This window comes from Echinops telfairi, unplaced genomic scaffold (genome assembly GCF_000313985.2).
Source record: "Echinops telfairi isolate 266 unplaced genomic scaffold, ASM31398v2 ScPeMD7_18;HRSCAF=68, whole genome shotgun sequence".
Lineage (NCBI taxonomy): Eukaryota > Metazoa > Chordata > Mammalia > Afrosoricida > Tenrecidae > Echinops > Echinops telfairi.
The window spans coordinates 44372663-44388097 of record NW_022103915.1 but is presented as its reverse complement, the minus strand read 5'-3'; the positions used below and the strand labels follow the sequence as shown (position 1 = coordinate 44388097).

General features: G+C 40.0%; 1 protein-coding gene across 1 annotated transcript in view; it reads left to right on the top strand.

Moving 5' to 3' along the window:
* SNAPC1 (small nuclear RNA activating complex polypeptide 1) overlaps nucleotides 1-15435 on the top strand; it is a 27502-nt gene that overhangs the window by 846 nt on the left and 11221 nt on the right. The window contains exons 2-8 of the mRNA XM_045288168.1: nucleotides 1465-1624; nucleotides 1928-2068; nucleotides 3628-3732; nucleotides 6069-6227; nucleotides 9151-9225; nucleotides 9936-9998; nucleotides 12198-12348. Coding sequence (XP_045144103.1) covers nucleotides 1465-1624; nucleotides 1928-2068; nucleotides 3628-3732; nucleotides 6069-6227; nucleotides 9151-9225; nucleotides 9936-9998; nucleotides 12198-12348 — 854 coding nt within the window. The remainder of the gene's footprint in view (nucleotides 1-1464; nucleotides 1625-1927; nucleotides 2069-3627; nucleotides 3733-6068; nucleotides 6228-9150; nucleotides 9226-9935; nucleotides 9999-12197; nucleotides 12349-15435) is intronic.

The window sequence follows — 15435 nt, the reverse complement described above, 5'->3', positions numbered from 1 at the left end:
TGTTTGCTTGTTTTTCTCCCCTTCCCCCATAATTGTTAAGTGTGCAGTTGGAAAGTTGCACAAAGAACACATGGAAACCAACTGCCCGAATTTGAATGCAGGCTCCCTTGACATTGGGCAAGTTACTACTTCCTCCAGCTTCTTTATCTGTAAATCAAGAGCGATGGTAATAAAACCAGAGATAGTTGTGGTGAGGATTAAGTGCACACTTAGTACAGTTGCTGAAGAAATGTTTACTATTGTTAAAATTAGTTTTTAATTTCCTTCCACTAGAATAAGCTCTGTGAGGACAGTAACTGAATGACTGTCTCCATAAACATAGTACACGTGAGACTCTGCAATGGCAAAATAATTGACTGACTGAATGAAGGATTCTTCTTATTAAAATTCCATTTTGCTGAATACAATGTAAAAGATACGTTTTATTCTCTTTGGCGATGTAACTACAAATGTGATTTTATTGTGCATCAAAGAAAAAAGAGGAACTAAATTTTTAATGGCTACTAAGTGTAGTGCATTTATTGTTTAATTTATTCAACCCATAGAACAACTCCCAAGGCAGGTATAAGTATCCATATTTTATGGGGGAGAAAACCGAGCCTTAAGGAAGTTGAATAAGCGCTCCGTGATCACAGCCTGCAGGTGGGAGATCAGGACCTATGCACCAGCATGTTTTTAAAACCTTTGGTCTTCTACTCTGCCCCTTCTGGGGGTAGAAATAGCAGTTCCAGGAATTGTTGCTTGGACTTCCCAAATTTCCAGTCAATGGGGAAAAGGCCTAAAAAAGGGGCCATTTGATACATGTGCTGGAATTTTCTTTAGGAATTGTCTGCTTGCCAGTACTGTAGCAGGTCTTTCCCGGTCCTTTTATCTGTTGTTTGAAGAGTAGTATTCCCCACTTCCTCTTGTAGGCAGGTACAGCAGAACCTCTGTTGCCTGGTTGTAGGCATTGTTTCAGGTTTTTATTTTTAAAATAAAAATAACTTGCATGTAAGTATATTGCTACAGTGTACAAATCACTTGTCTGGGATCAGTGTACCTGAACCAGAAAGAGTTAGTGCTGGGGCCAGCCCTGAAAACCCTGGAGGGCAGTTCTTCGCCGGGCTCTTGGATTACTGAGTTGGAATTGACTTGATGGCAACAGGTTTTATGTTGTTTTTCTAAATTATACCTCTTCTAAGGTCCCTGGGTGATGCAAATGGTTTCCGCTCTACTACAAACCTAAAGGTTGGTAGTTTGGACCCACTTGGTATCTTGCAAGAAAGACCCGATAATCTGCTTCAAGTCACAGTTGCAGCCAAGAAAACTCTTATGAAGCAGCTCTCTGCTGTCATACCCGGGGTCACCATGAAGCGAAATGGATTCGATGGCAATGGGTTTGGCTTGGTTCGATGTGCCTAGCGTTTGTTCATTACTCTTTATTAGTGAATCATAATATTCAGCATAATGTTTTTTCTCTTTTAGTGGCAGAATGAGAAATTTGGAAAAGAACACATTTACAAAAGAAGCTTTAGCTTTGGGATGGCGGTTTTTTTTGCCTCCTTACACCTTCCAAATCCGGGTTGGTGCCCTGTATCTTCTGTATGGATTATACAACACCCAACTGTGCCAACCAAAACAGAAGGTAATGCTTGGTGAGTTGTTGCACCGGAGCAGAAATGTGAAATATGTATAATATTTTTATAACAAGTGAACTGTAAAAGAAATGCCAGTGTTTTAATATTCTAATGCTTTTATTAAAAATGTGGGAGAAAAACTGGGCTTTCTACTCCCGTAAATAGTTACAGTTTCAGAAACTCAGGAGGCAGTTCTACCCTGTCCCATAGGGCTGCTATGATTCGGCTTCGACTTGATGGCAATGAGTTTGTTTCTGGTCTTACAGTTGGTTAAAAATTGCTTTGGTATAACTTTTAACTCTTCCTTGCAGATTAGAGTGGCCCTGAAGGATTGGGATGAAGTTTTGAAATTTCAGCAAGATTTGATAAATGCACAGCATTTTGATGCCGCTTACATTTTTCGGAAGCTACGATTAGACAAAGCATTTTACTTTACTGCAATGCCCAAATTGGTACGTGACCTAAAAGAAGAAATCATGCCTAGTTATAAGATATCTCAATCGCTAGAAAATAGAAATACATTATAGTATACTTGTAGAACCCTTTGTTAAAATGGAAATATTTTATTTCTTAGAGAAGATGTTTCTTAAGTTGTCATCTTTATTTTTTTTAATCACTTTATTCGGTCATAATCCAGACATACAATGCAATACTTCAGTCTTATGAAAAAGTGTTGTACAATCGTGACTACCATCCATTTTAGACAATTTCTTCCTTGTACTGTACACCTTGTTATTCACTCTCCACCCCTTCATCTCCTCTGACATATCCCCCTGGAAAACCATTAATGTATTTACGGGTTTCATATACCAAGAAACAGAAATACATAACTGAGTCAAGAAGCTACTAACAATAATAGACTACAACAGAAATAAACCCCAGGTGGAAAGAAAGCAGAAAATATTAAAAACCAGAAGAAATTTAAAATGTGTTAAAGGGGAGAACAAATGATAAGATTTTAACTATTCAAGTAAGATTTTTTCATGTAATCTACTGTAATCATCTCTGTAATACTCTGTCTGATAATCAGCCTATTCCCATCCCTTGATTATGGTCAGAGGGAAATTACCAGGTGCTTATTCTATTTGTAGATCTTGCAAATGTATTTTGGGCTTCCACTGTCATCTAAACTTTCTGCAAACCTGAATTTCATAGCTTAAGCTCTTGATCCATCCTCTCTTTGAGATTTGTATTATATTTTTTGCAATCCTTGGATCACGCGGGCAGGTGTGTTTCTTCCATGAGGGCCTGAGACCCCAGATGCTATTCTCTCTGATAGTTGGACACCATCTAGTTTCTTCACCATACTTTGCTGTAGCACCCATATCTTCCATGTGTCCTTCATGAGGGCAGGTATAGAGCAGGGACATGTCTTAAAAACGAGTTGTTCTTAGATTGGAATTAGGATTAAGTGCAAGCCCAAAATCCATTCCTATATCTATGTTTTATATATGCCTCTCATTTACCTTAGAGAAGTTGTCTTCTTTCTGAAGATGTTTTCTGGAAAATTCAGCTTGTGCTCTGGATGCCATATTTTCAGTAGACTGTTTTGAGGAAATTAGGTTCAGCATCTGCTAATGCCTTTATTCAAGCATCAGAAATGGTAACTGATAAAAGAGGAACAGGGAATGCCTTGGTAGTTGATGAAAAGTTGAAACTCAATAAAAAAGTGACAATTCCTTTAATCTTGTGACAATTGATGCAATCTGGTATAGTTGTGAGGACACAAAATGGGGTCAGGGGCCCCTAAGTTCCAGCTCTGGCTCTGCTGCCTATAGACAAGAAGGTCAGACTCTCATCTTCATTTGGAAGAACGAGGCTTGTCATCCCAGGGATATTTCAGAAGTCTAATAAATAGCCTTTGAGAAAGGACCATATAACAACTATTTGGTTAGAATTGCTTTTGTTTCATTAATGTGTACAGATAGACTGTTTTTCGGCTGACTTTCAGCACTTTTTAAAACTTTACTTTAAAGGTCATCCATTTTAAAAAATGTTCATTATTACATAGCTGTCATATAGAATGAAGAAAAAAATTCAGCGAGCTGAAGTTACAGAAGAATTTAAGGATCCAGATGATCGTGTAATGAAACTTATCACTTCTGACGTACTAGAGGTAAATTTGTTTTTATCCTCCTGAACTTTAAAAAAAAAAGTGTTTTATTGCCAACTATATATTGAGGTTATACCTTCGACTTGTTAGAATGTCAATGCTTTCTCTAAAGTATCAGAAATAATCTACCTTAAGTATATCATGAAAGCTTTCAGTGCAATGAGAACTAGAAAAATGTAGAAGGCTGCATCTAGAGCCAGGATATATGGACTCAGGTGATGAAGTCACCATTTAATATCTGGCAGTAGGTTAATCACAAATTAAGAGGTTAAGGTGACTTGGCTTGTGAGCAAGTGTTCTTAATCTGGTGTCCATGAAAGGCCTTCAGATGCGCACCCTGAGACTGTGTGAAAACATTGAGCGTCGCACACAGGGCACTTCGTTAAGGTGAGGTGGCGCAACCATCCTCAGTTGCTCTGGGATGTATTAACACTGCCAGGAAGGATCAGCGCTCCTGCAGTCGAAGGAAACCAGTGTTACCCAGTGGTGCAAGACAGAGTAGTGCAGGCCCTCTGCAAGAGGGTTTGGGTGGATTATCTTACTCTACACAATATTCTAAGAAAGTAGATGTTTCTAATATATTCTTTTGGGTTTTTTCTTCAGTAAGTGGTTATATCCTTGAGTGAGGAAACTTGTGGGGTGAGGAGAGTCCCTAACAAATCATCACAGGTCCCGTAGGTGCAATTGTACAGCGATATTAAGTAAAGATTATAGTAAAGTCTTAGAGAGCATGAGAGATAGAGGAGAGAGACAAATAATGGAGTCAGACACAATTCATGGTAGCATGCTCACCTCAGCCCCGCTTGGTGGTCCTTGGGGGAGCCCGGCCACGAGAGCAGGAGAGAGCCTCCAGAGCGAGAGCAGGAGAGCCCCAACTATATTGCTAACCCAAGGTTATATCTCATAAGGGGGACATGATTACAGGTAACCACACGTCACAGGAAGGGGCAGTACAATAGGCATACACATTGTAGGAAGGGGATGTATGATAGGCATAAGCGTGACAGGAAGGGGATGAGCAAGGGGTGTGCCCATAGGAATGGGAAGGTCTAGGGGTACACATGTGACAAGATGGGCGGACCCTAGATTCATGATGGCTACCTAACCTTGGTCATCCGTGGGCGGGTTTGACCTCTCTGGCATCTCCTACAAGGAAACAGACAACTACTATCCTTATCAGAAGGGAGTGGGCCCTACTTGTTGTGGGATAAACAGTGGTGTCTGCTTGGTCTAGATGGCTGATAGCTCTTAGGGAGAATGACCCCTAATCCACTCCTGATGACCTCCAAGTGTGTAGTCATTCCCAAGCAGCTAATTTTGGCATATATTTGGGGGAGACAACTTGGGAGAAATCCTTCTGTTTCCCACAGAAGCTGAGGTGGAGAGATGCTAAGTTAGAAAGCAGTAGAGCCAGAGCTCATACGCTCTTTTTTCTGTCTGCATTGCCTGATTGTGTGCTTTAGTTTGAAATTCAATTAGTCTATCCCTCTGGAAATAAGCCTTTTCAGTAACAAAGTTGCACTATGTTGACTCCATGATCACATTATTCTCAGTTTATCATGGAACCTCTGAGACTCAGAAAACCATGGGACTGACTTGGTTTTCTGAATTTCCCAAACTTTCTCCCTTTGACAGGGTGTAGCCTTACCACTTTTCTATCATTTGTTTTAGGGGGAAATATTGGAGTTTCCCTTCTGTGTTAGACTGGGTTCACTAGAGAAACAAATTCAGGGACACTCATATGTATAAGAAAGAGCTTTCTATTAAAAAGTAATTGTATATTAAGAAAACATCCCAGTCCATCCCAGATCAAGTCCATAAGTCTGATATTAGCCCATAAGTCTGATACTAGTCCATAAATCCATCTTCAAACTCACACAGCCACATGCAATGATGCAAACTGCAGGAAGATCACAGGGCACCCGGTGCAAAGTCTTGTAGATTCAGTGGTGGTGGACACATCGCCAGGGCTCTGGCTATCATAAGCATGGCTTGAAGTGGCAGGTCAACAGGAAGGTGATGCAGAGAGAGAGTGGGGCTGGCCTCCAGTGAGCCATGTATCTCAGTAGCCTACCAATCAAGCTGCGATCTGATTGACAGGCCAAACTCCCCCAACATGTTCCAATGGGAGCCACGTTGGCACAAAAAACCTAACTATCCCACCTTCTCTGATAAGTTTCCTTCTTACACGGCTCCTGGCTTTCATGGGCTTTACTTCACGTAGATATTACTTCCTGTCAAGTCACGGTTACTTTGGAAGATTATTTTGTTTTCTGTTGGTCTGGCCTTTAAGCATCTCCTCAGAAAATGAAATAAAAGACCCCTCTCTTCACTTTTAGGAAATGCTGAATGTGCATGATCATTATCAGAACATGAAAAACATCATTTCAGCTGATAAATCCAATCCTGACAAAGCCCTCAGCTTGATCAAAGATGATTTTTTTGACAACATTAAGAACATAGTTCTGGAGCATCAACAGTGGCACAGAGACAGAAAGGTATGTGGTTGCAGTTTGATTGCTCACCTCTGCGTTATACCGGAGGGGTAGGCCTGGGTGACTGCATTCTTGCAGAGCTAAATGCAGCTTGCCTCTTGTTAGCTTTGCAACCTTAAGAATGGGTTCTATGTTTATATAAGCGTGTGGGTATGTGTATAATTTTTCAGAGAAGTAAGTAATCTTATACTACATATGTTTCTACAATCTTTATAATTTGGCATTTTCCATAGGTTGTTTTTGGGCCAAATCCTACACAAAGATGTGCTTTGTTTGAACTCCAGAATGTTGATGCTAGCATTGTTTTAAAGATTAGGATTAATTAGCGATGTTTAACTGTTAAGGGACTTGAGATACAATTTGATATCCAATGTTCTTACAAGCAGAAGGCCCTATTGCCACAGGGCACATCCTGCTAGTGTATGGCCTCCAGTGGGCGTGGCTCCCATTAACATTAACATCCCTGAAGCATTGGAGTCTGCAGCTCTAGACACACCAGAAGGCTCAGAAAATGAACTTTTTACATCTCCTCAGCACAGAGTTGCCAGTATCCCCAGCAGCCTTGCAGCTAGAGAAAAACCCCTCCTACTCTGGAAACCCAGAGGTCTGCCTGCTCAGTTTGCCTTTAAAACCACAGGTACACTACCTCTTATGTAGTAAATACTTCTAGGAAAAAAAGGAAATTAAAAAATAATTTGTCTGATAATATGTCAATGTTTTTACAACTGCTAGATGGATATTATCTTATGTCTTTCAGAATTCTTATGGCCAAATTCCGGCTTCTTATTATATAGGAAGCAGTCTCAAGACTTTACAAAAGATAAATAATGGAAGTGATAAGCAGATGGCTATGGTTTGGGGAAGAAGGACTAATTGGCTTCCTCTGCCCACATTTATTTTAATGGGAGAGAGCAAGTGTGAGGGTGTTTGATAGCTCTGTTACTGTTTCAGGGGCCTTAGGATCTGCTTGGACTCATAGCAAGCCCGTGCACAGCAGAAAGAAATACTGCGGTGCTGCCCCGCCGCACAATTGTTGCCATACTTGAGCTACCTGGGGCAGCCACTGGGTCAGTTCTCTTTTTAACTGGCCGCTCTTTTACCAAGCGTGGTGTCCTTTCCCAGGAGCTGGTCCCTTCTCATAACATGTCCCATGGCTGTGAAATGAAGTCTCACCGTCCTTGCCTAATGGGCATTCTGGCCACACATCTTTCAAGACAGATGTGTCTGTTCTTTTAGCAGTCATGGTGTATTCACTGTTCTTTTGCCATCGCCATCATTGAAACGCCTCCATTCTTCTTCTGTCTTCCTTATTCATCGTCCGGCTTTGGCATCCACGTAGAAATGACTGAAAAATACCGAGGCTCGCAGTCTTGTGAGTGACTTCTTAGCTTCTGGACACTTGAACGAGGTTCCTTCCCGCAGCCATCTTCATGCTTGAGCTGCTGTTTGTGGTCTTGATTGTGGTTCAAAGTGAAATGAAATCCTTGACAACTTCAATCTTTCCTCCCTTTTTCACGATGCTGTCTATTGATCCAATGTGAGGACATTTACTTTCGTTACAGTGAGGTATAATCTGTACTGAAGGTTGTAGCCTTTCAATGGCCATAGTAAATATGCCTTGGTCTGGCTTTCAGGCAACAAGGTTGTCTCGTCTGCATGTCACATGTGGTTAGTGAGTCTTCCTTCAACACTGTCATACGGATTGAATAAGGGTGGTGAAAGGTTACAACCCGGATGCACACCTCTTCTTACTTTAAGCCACTGTCTCACTTTGTTCTATTCAAGAAACTGACTCTTGATGTAGGTTCAGGTTCTACATGAACACAATTTGTTGTTGTCAGGTGCCAAAGTATGTAAGACAAATTCTCGCCATCTTAGTTTTATGGAATTCCCGTTTTTTTGCAACATTATCCATAATTTGTTATGATCCACAGAATCCCATGACTCTGAGTAGTAAATAAAATGCTACTGGTTAACATCTATCTGCTTTTGAACAAGTTCCATTTGATATCAGCAATGATGTCCCTTGTTCTATGTCATCTTTGAATCTGTCTTGAATTTCTGGAAGTTCCTTGATAATATAATGTTATAAGGTAAACATTTTACTTTGTTTTCTTAAGATGCCCTTTGAAATTTTCTGTTCAGCTCTGTCACATCACCATTTCTTCTAATCACGTTAATGTTTCTACATTCTAGAGCAATTTTCAGAGTTTCTTTGGACACCCGTTTTGGTATTTTCTTTCTTTTCTGTGGCTTTATACTCCACGTGTGCAATACCTTTGATAGTATCTCACAGCTTGTCTGGTCTTTGGTCATTGATGTTCAGCAAATCAAATCTATTGAAACAGTACTAAGTTCAGATATGATAGACTCAGTGTTACACCAGGGCTCTCTCCACTTGTATTAATTGTCAACATCCTCTAGCATATGAGCAGTTGAGGCCTGTTCCAGTTTGTCTCTGACTAAAAATTGGGGCACACAAGTGACTAGGCGTTAACATTTGTGATGGTATTTTCTTAAAAATTAAATTTTCTCCAATGAGCATTACTAAGACCAGTATTACTTCTGAAAAGGTAAAGGAAAGGCAAATAAAAGGATTTTCTTACAACCACATAAACTTCAGTGATTTTTCATTAGTTAGGAGGATTTAGGTATTTTATTCAGAACTCTTCTGAAACTGGTGTTAATGTTAGTGGTGAAATGATCTCTTTGAATAATTAAAAGAGATTCTCACTGTTGTAAAATTGTTTCGCAGTTAACGCTTAGTTCGTTTGAGTGGTATAAATATGTGTCAGTATGTGTATGTACCAGAAGGCTGCAAAACGTTCATGGAAGAATTCAATGAAAAGATAATGGATTTTTCCCATGACCATATGGAAGCCTTCTTGTGTGTATATATATATGTGGGTTTTATTTTCTCCTTCAGAATCCATCCTTAAAATCCAAAATTCAAGATGGAGAAGAAAAGAGAGAGAGAGACCACGGTTCACAAGAATCAGAGGTCAGAACAAGTCACTGTGGGATTGCTTACAGGACATCAGGTTCACTTCTCTTCGTGTTATGAAGATCTGTAATTCTGTATACGAAATGTTATGGCCCTCGTTAGCGCTACAATAAGGATACCGGAAAACTCAAACACTTGGGTTCCTTGAAGAGACAGACGATTCTTTATTTGAAACCTGGTGAAAGACCCCCTCGGGTATAGGTTGGGGGTTAAGTGTCGAGAGACTTCTGCGGGGAGTAGGGACAATGGTGGAAGGTGTCCTGAGCGCTTCCAGGGGCAAAGTAAGACTTTAGTAATGTTTTCTTGTCAGCTTTTTAGACAGTATCTCAAACTACTTTTACTACTTCCTGCCCTCCTCCCACCCGCCAGTGTTTAATTCATCTTAGTGGGTGAGACGAGCCACCTTCAGACGCAGACAGATAGGGAGGGGGTGACAAGTCCCCGTTGACTACCCAGACTTCCATTCCCAGGACCCACCTAGAAGCTGAGTGCAAGCACCCCAGCCATGGGGCTAGTCTCCCGCACTCCAGCAGCTCGGGTGGGGTGGGACTTTGTCTCTACTGAGTTTGTGTCTGAGAAATATTAGTTTCTTTTAGCCTACATTTTATCTCAAAGCTTTTTTGTGTGAACAAATATTGGCTATTTACTCTTTCCCCCAGTGCGTGCGTGTTTTAACTTTGTTTCTTTCCTCTTTATTTTCCTTCCAGAGATATGACAGGGCAGCCTCATTAGCAAAAATAAAGTCAAAGGCCTTTGCAGTTGTTGCTCAGGTAAGTTATTTTCCTAATAAGGAAATGTAGAAATTGATGAGTTACATTGAAAAATTTTTATTTTTCATCACACAGCACATATATGTGGTTTAAAAAGTCAAAAAACATTTCAATAGTCTCCCACCTCATCTTTGCCTAACAGTGTATTTGCCAGATTTGGGGGGATGTGTGTGTGGCTTTTGGCTTTTTCTATTGGTTTTACCTGGCATTTTGGTGCCATTATTCTCTATTTTCTTTCGGCTTCTGGTCCTCCTGCCCCTGAGGTCTCTTTGTGTTTTCCTTATCCCTGGACTGCTGACATTCCATGGTACTGTAACTTGATAGAGGCCCTCTTTCTGTCCGCTGGGCACTCAGAACAGGCATCCATTCAATCTGATAAGCCTCCAGTTCTGAGAGAGACTTTGTATGATTTCTTTGAAAATACTTCTTATTGTATTTCTGTGCTGCTTCCATGGGTTTCTGTTCTCTATTTAGTGATTTCATTTTGGTGGGGTTTCAGGGGGAAGCATGAATTTTTATCATAAATCTAAGAATTACTTAAGTGGGAAATTACTTATTTTTTGGCTGTAAAATTTGAAAATTAGAAGTGACTGTAGATTAGTTACATTATTGATTTGCTGTAGCGGAGTGAGTGGTGTGAAACAATTGTTTTGTGAAAGCACCAAGGACCATAAACTAATTATTCCAAGTTCTTCTTAACCAGAACCCTTTTGCCATATTGAAGTGTGGTCATTGATATTTAATGCATGCAATGTTATAAAACATGGTGAAATAATTTTTTAAATCATTAAACAATTATGTTCCCCATAAATTGTCATATTTAAGTGTATGTCATCATATGATAGGGGTTTTTTTCCCGCTTTCTTGGGGAACAAATGACATAATACTGTGGTAATTTTAAAAGATTTGTTGCTATCTATAAGAAGCCCTGGTGGCACAGTGGTTAAAACTCTTGGTTGTTAATTAAAAGGTCTGTGGTTCAAGCCTACCAGCCACTCCATGGGAAAAAGATGCTCAGTTCTGGCCCTCAGCCTCTCAGCTACCTGGTCCCTTAGCTTCTGTCTCTGTGGGCCAAGAATCCTGCCTGTTGCTTTGTCTCATAGCACCATTGTCTCAGCGCTGTGTCTCTGTCCTGTCCTTGCCTCGGCCTCTGGTCTGAACTTGGCTACCATTGTTTCCATACTGTAACCTGTAGCATCTCTGATCTCTGCCTCCACCACTTCAAACAGAGCTCTTGAACGTGCTCCACTGGTGGCTTTCCTTCTGATGCTCCTGGGGTCGCTCTCTACTTCCAAGGTGGGACTTAGACACAGAGGAATGGCTTTAATAGGAGTGTGAGTCTTCTCTTTAGAAAAGTCCATCCCAAACAGGATTATAGCCACAGGCAGAGGCTCTAAAGGTTTATAGCTAGAAGGGGCCTTATTATAGATCTCAATGACATTAACCTAAAACTACCTTGTTTGTTCGGATTCTTTGACTGACACAAATAAAGAAATACATTGATGGATTTAACAAAAATGTCCTTGGGTAGCTGACCTCAGAGGCTGAGATCTTGGGACTCTCCTTTCCTCTTTCACCTTCTGTGTTGATTTCGCCGCCTTCATGTGCTGTTTGTGACAGCTCCAGCCTGGCCGGGGCCCAGCTCATGGGAAAGAAGAGTGTTTCCTTAAACAGACTTTAAAAATTGAGTTGCACTGGCTATGTCAGATCATTCACTTACCCCTGCATGTGAGAAATCTCAATGACACATTGTGCCACAGGGCCGGCCACAACTGGAGCTTAGGGTGAGTAGTTCCACTGAAACACGTTCGTGCCTAACGAGAAGAAAGTCCTGCTGTTAGACGAAAGGGGGTTAGATTTGTAGGCGGAAGGAAGAGTCCTCGCTGTCTGAGCCGTCAGTCTCCAGCCACACCTGGTCACGGACAGCCACATTTCACCACGTCTGAGTAGACAGTGATGGCAACCGCAGGGGACCTTCCATGGTATCACGGTGAAGGATGGACATTGTACATGGGGCGAGTGATTACATTAAGCAAGTCATGTGGTGGTAGACGACTTTATGACAAAGGTTCTGTAAATCTCTCCTTGTTTGATTATGTATTTGTCTTTCTGTAATTGCTACTTACATTTTTATTAGTTTAGTTGACCGTTGCCTTTGCTTTCTGGTTCCTGGGTTTCCCTGGATTTCCTCCTCTTCAGGCATCCAAGTCCAGACGGCATCGTCAAGTCAGACTTGATTCTTCTGACTCGGATTCTGCAGCTGGTCCGGGACCGCTCACAGCCACTAAGGGAAAGAGGAGCAAAGAAGCACCGAAATCGGCAGGAAAGAAGATGTCCTCCAGAAACAAAGGTAGCTCTCGCGCCAAAACCTGCCGGGGCCTCCGTCCGGAGAGTGGGTTTCGATCACCCCTCGTCTTTGCTTTCCTTTTGTCCAACAGCTGGGTGCTGCCTTACGGACAGCCTCGTGAGAATTACTATGACAAACAAAACAAACCTCTCAGAGTTTTGAATCTGACTGCTGACAGGACCCTACGAGCCCTATGCGATTCATCATTTCATAGTTGATGAAATCAAGGGCAATGCAGGTTAAATGCTTTGTTCATAGTGATGAAGATAGTCCTAGATTTAGTCTAGAATTATCCAGTCGCACATCATTGTCCTTTTTGCGTGTGAATCAAACATGTAGAGGAAGCTATGATAAGTAGTAGGCACTTCATAACCAGTATTTCCCATTAGTTGTACTTAGTCAACTGAAAATGCTTTCTTTTCAAATAATATAGCTGTAAAATTACCTTTGGCATTACTTCCTAAACAAATGACTGTATTTTAATACTAAATAAATTTTAACCTTTTTAAAATGACTCTTTCCCCACCTATATTGGGGCAGTGATGAAAGAAGTGAAGCTAAGTTCCTTTAAGGTATATTGGTTAATCCGGATACTGATAAAATGCCTTAACAGTTGCTTGAAGTGTACAGAGGATTCAGAGGAAGCAGCACATTTTGTTAGGAGTTGTCAGTAAATGATTTCAAAGGGAACTCTTCCATTCTTTTTGCAAAGCTAGCGCGACTGTTCAAAGAAATCATTTGACCAATCTCACTTGCTGAAATTGGTCCAAAATCCTGAAAAAATCCTGATATATGTATCAAGAAAACCCAGTGTTTAAAAGAAACAAACATGTGCACCAAAAAAAAAAAAAGAAAAAGAAAACCCAGTGCAGAACACCGTGGCTAGGTTTATCTAGGATGATAGAATGGTACAAATATAGGGCTGTTCATAGAATTTACCATATAAGTAGGTTAGAGGGGATATTTGATAACAATTCAGCACTTCTTTCACTCACCATATTAATTACTTAATGCCTTTATTTAAAATATTATTTCATAAAGTATGAAATTTAACTTAAGGATAGGAATTGTTGTATACATTTTATGAAAGCTAATGGCAGGTATTATATAACCTATGAGACCTCTTATTGACTTTAGGGTATATAATAAAATGTAATCTGAGTTTAGATCTATGGTCGTAGCCTCACTTTTCTAGTTTATCCGTGTTGTTGCTTATAAGTTTTATAAATAGTCTGAAAAGGCCCATTTGTTTTCTTGCACCTGAGTGAGGATCCAAGTCTCTTTAGTCAAAAGTTCATTTCCTTACAATGCAATGGTATTTTTGATTTCATAGGATTTCGAAAAAGAGTAGCCTTATATTCCATAAAAGGCAAAAGATGTTGCAGAGCCGTTTTTAGCACATATGATAATGTTAAAGTGGCTAATTTTAAGAAACCCAAATCTACTGTTTTAAATAAATTCTGACTCAGACTCTATAGGATAGAGTATAGCTGCTTCATAAGGTTTCCAATACTACAAATTTTTATAGAAGCCAACTGCTTCACCTTTCTCCCTCAAAGTAGCCAGGGCTTTCAATTGCTGAGCTTTTGATTAGCAGTCCACTGCTTAACCCATACTTTACTAAGAAAAGGCCATCAGGAGAAAGATGGGCTTAGGACACGAATAAGCAGTTGAGAAGTAAAATGTAAACATCCAATGTGACTGCAAGACCTCGCTGCGGTGGAGTCAGTGCTGATTCATAGTGACCCGCTGTGAGTTTATGAGAATGTAACTGTGTTTATGGGAGTAGAGAAAGCCCAGTCTTTGTCCTACAGAGCTGCTGATGGTTTTGAACTGCCAACCATTCAGCTCTCATCCCACTGTAACCACTAAGCCACCAGGGCTCCTCAACGTGACTATGAAAGTCTGTTTAATGAATAATTAAAAAGTGCTTTGGATAATCATTCATTGGTTTGGCAAAAATTAAAGATATTGATTAGGTATTGGTATTTTAAGTGTGAGGAAATAAAATCTGATTTTAAGTGGGAGTGTAAATTGGCACATTTTTTTCAGTGAGCAATTTGTGGCCATCTGTCAAAAATTTAAATGTGTAAAACTTTTATCAATTGATTTTTTACAATTTAGGCTTTCTTCTTTAAAAAAAGTAACCATTTTACGGCCATATAATTCACCTATCATACAAATCAATGTTTTAAACATATTAAAGAGTTGTGCATAACCAGTTGAATTTTTTAATGGTTTATCCTTTAGTAGTGATAAATACATAAGAACATTCATTGCAGGATTATCTGAAATGGCAAGATACTGTAAGCAGCTCAAATGTACGACATGGAAAGATTGGATGAATAGAATTATTGTCAGTTCATACAACAGAATGCGTAGCAATTACTGAATAATATGAGGAAGCTCCACATACACGGATTGGTGGAAGATGTGTTCAGTGTGCTGATACAATGTTTAGTGAGAGAGGCTTTATATTTTTTTAACATGATCCCGTTTCTGTTTCTAAAAATATGGGTATGTGAAAACTCACTATATATAAGAGAAAAATCTCTAGTATATTCACAGTAGTTAACTTTTCAGGGAATGGGAGCCTGAGAAAATTTCACTTTCAAAATTTCCACGGTTTTATGTTTACATTTTATGTAACCAAATGATACTTCAGTAATCAATAAAGTCTGTTTAACAAAATAAAGTGAACATTACAATAATTGTGGAATCTCAGACAAATAGACTAGCATGGAATAGGGCAAGGTAGCTGACAAGTATGGAGCCAGGGGGTCCATTTTGTTTTTGTTGTTGATAATGATTTATCACTTTTATTTTATTTATTAAATAATCATTTTATTAGGGGCTCATACAACTCATCACAATCCGTACATACATCATTTGTGTCCAGCACATTAGTATGTTTGTTGATTTCATCATTCTCACAGCACCCGCTTTCCACTTGAGCCCTTGGTGTCAGCTCGTTTTTCCCCTTCCCTCCCAGGTACCCCCTTCCCCTGAACCCTTGATACTTTATAAATTATTGTTATTTTATTATATCTTACTCCATCCAACATCTCCCTCACCCACTTCTCCGCTGTC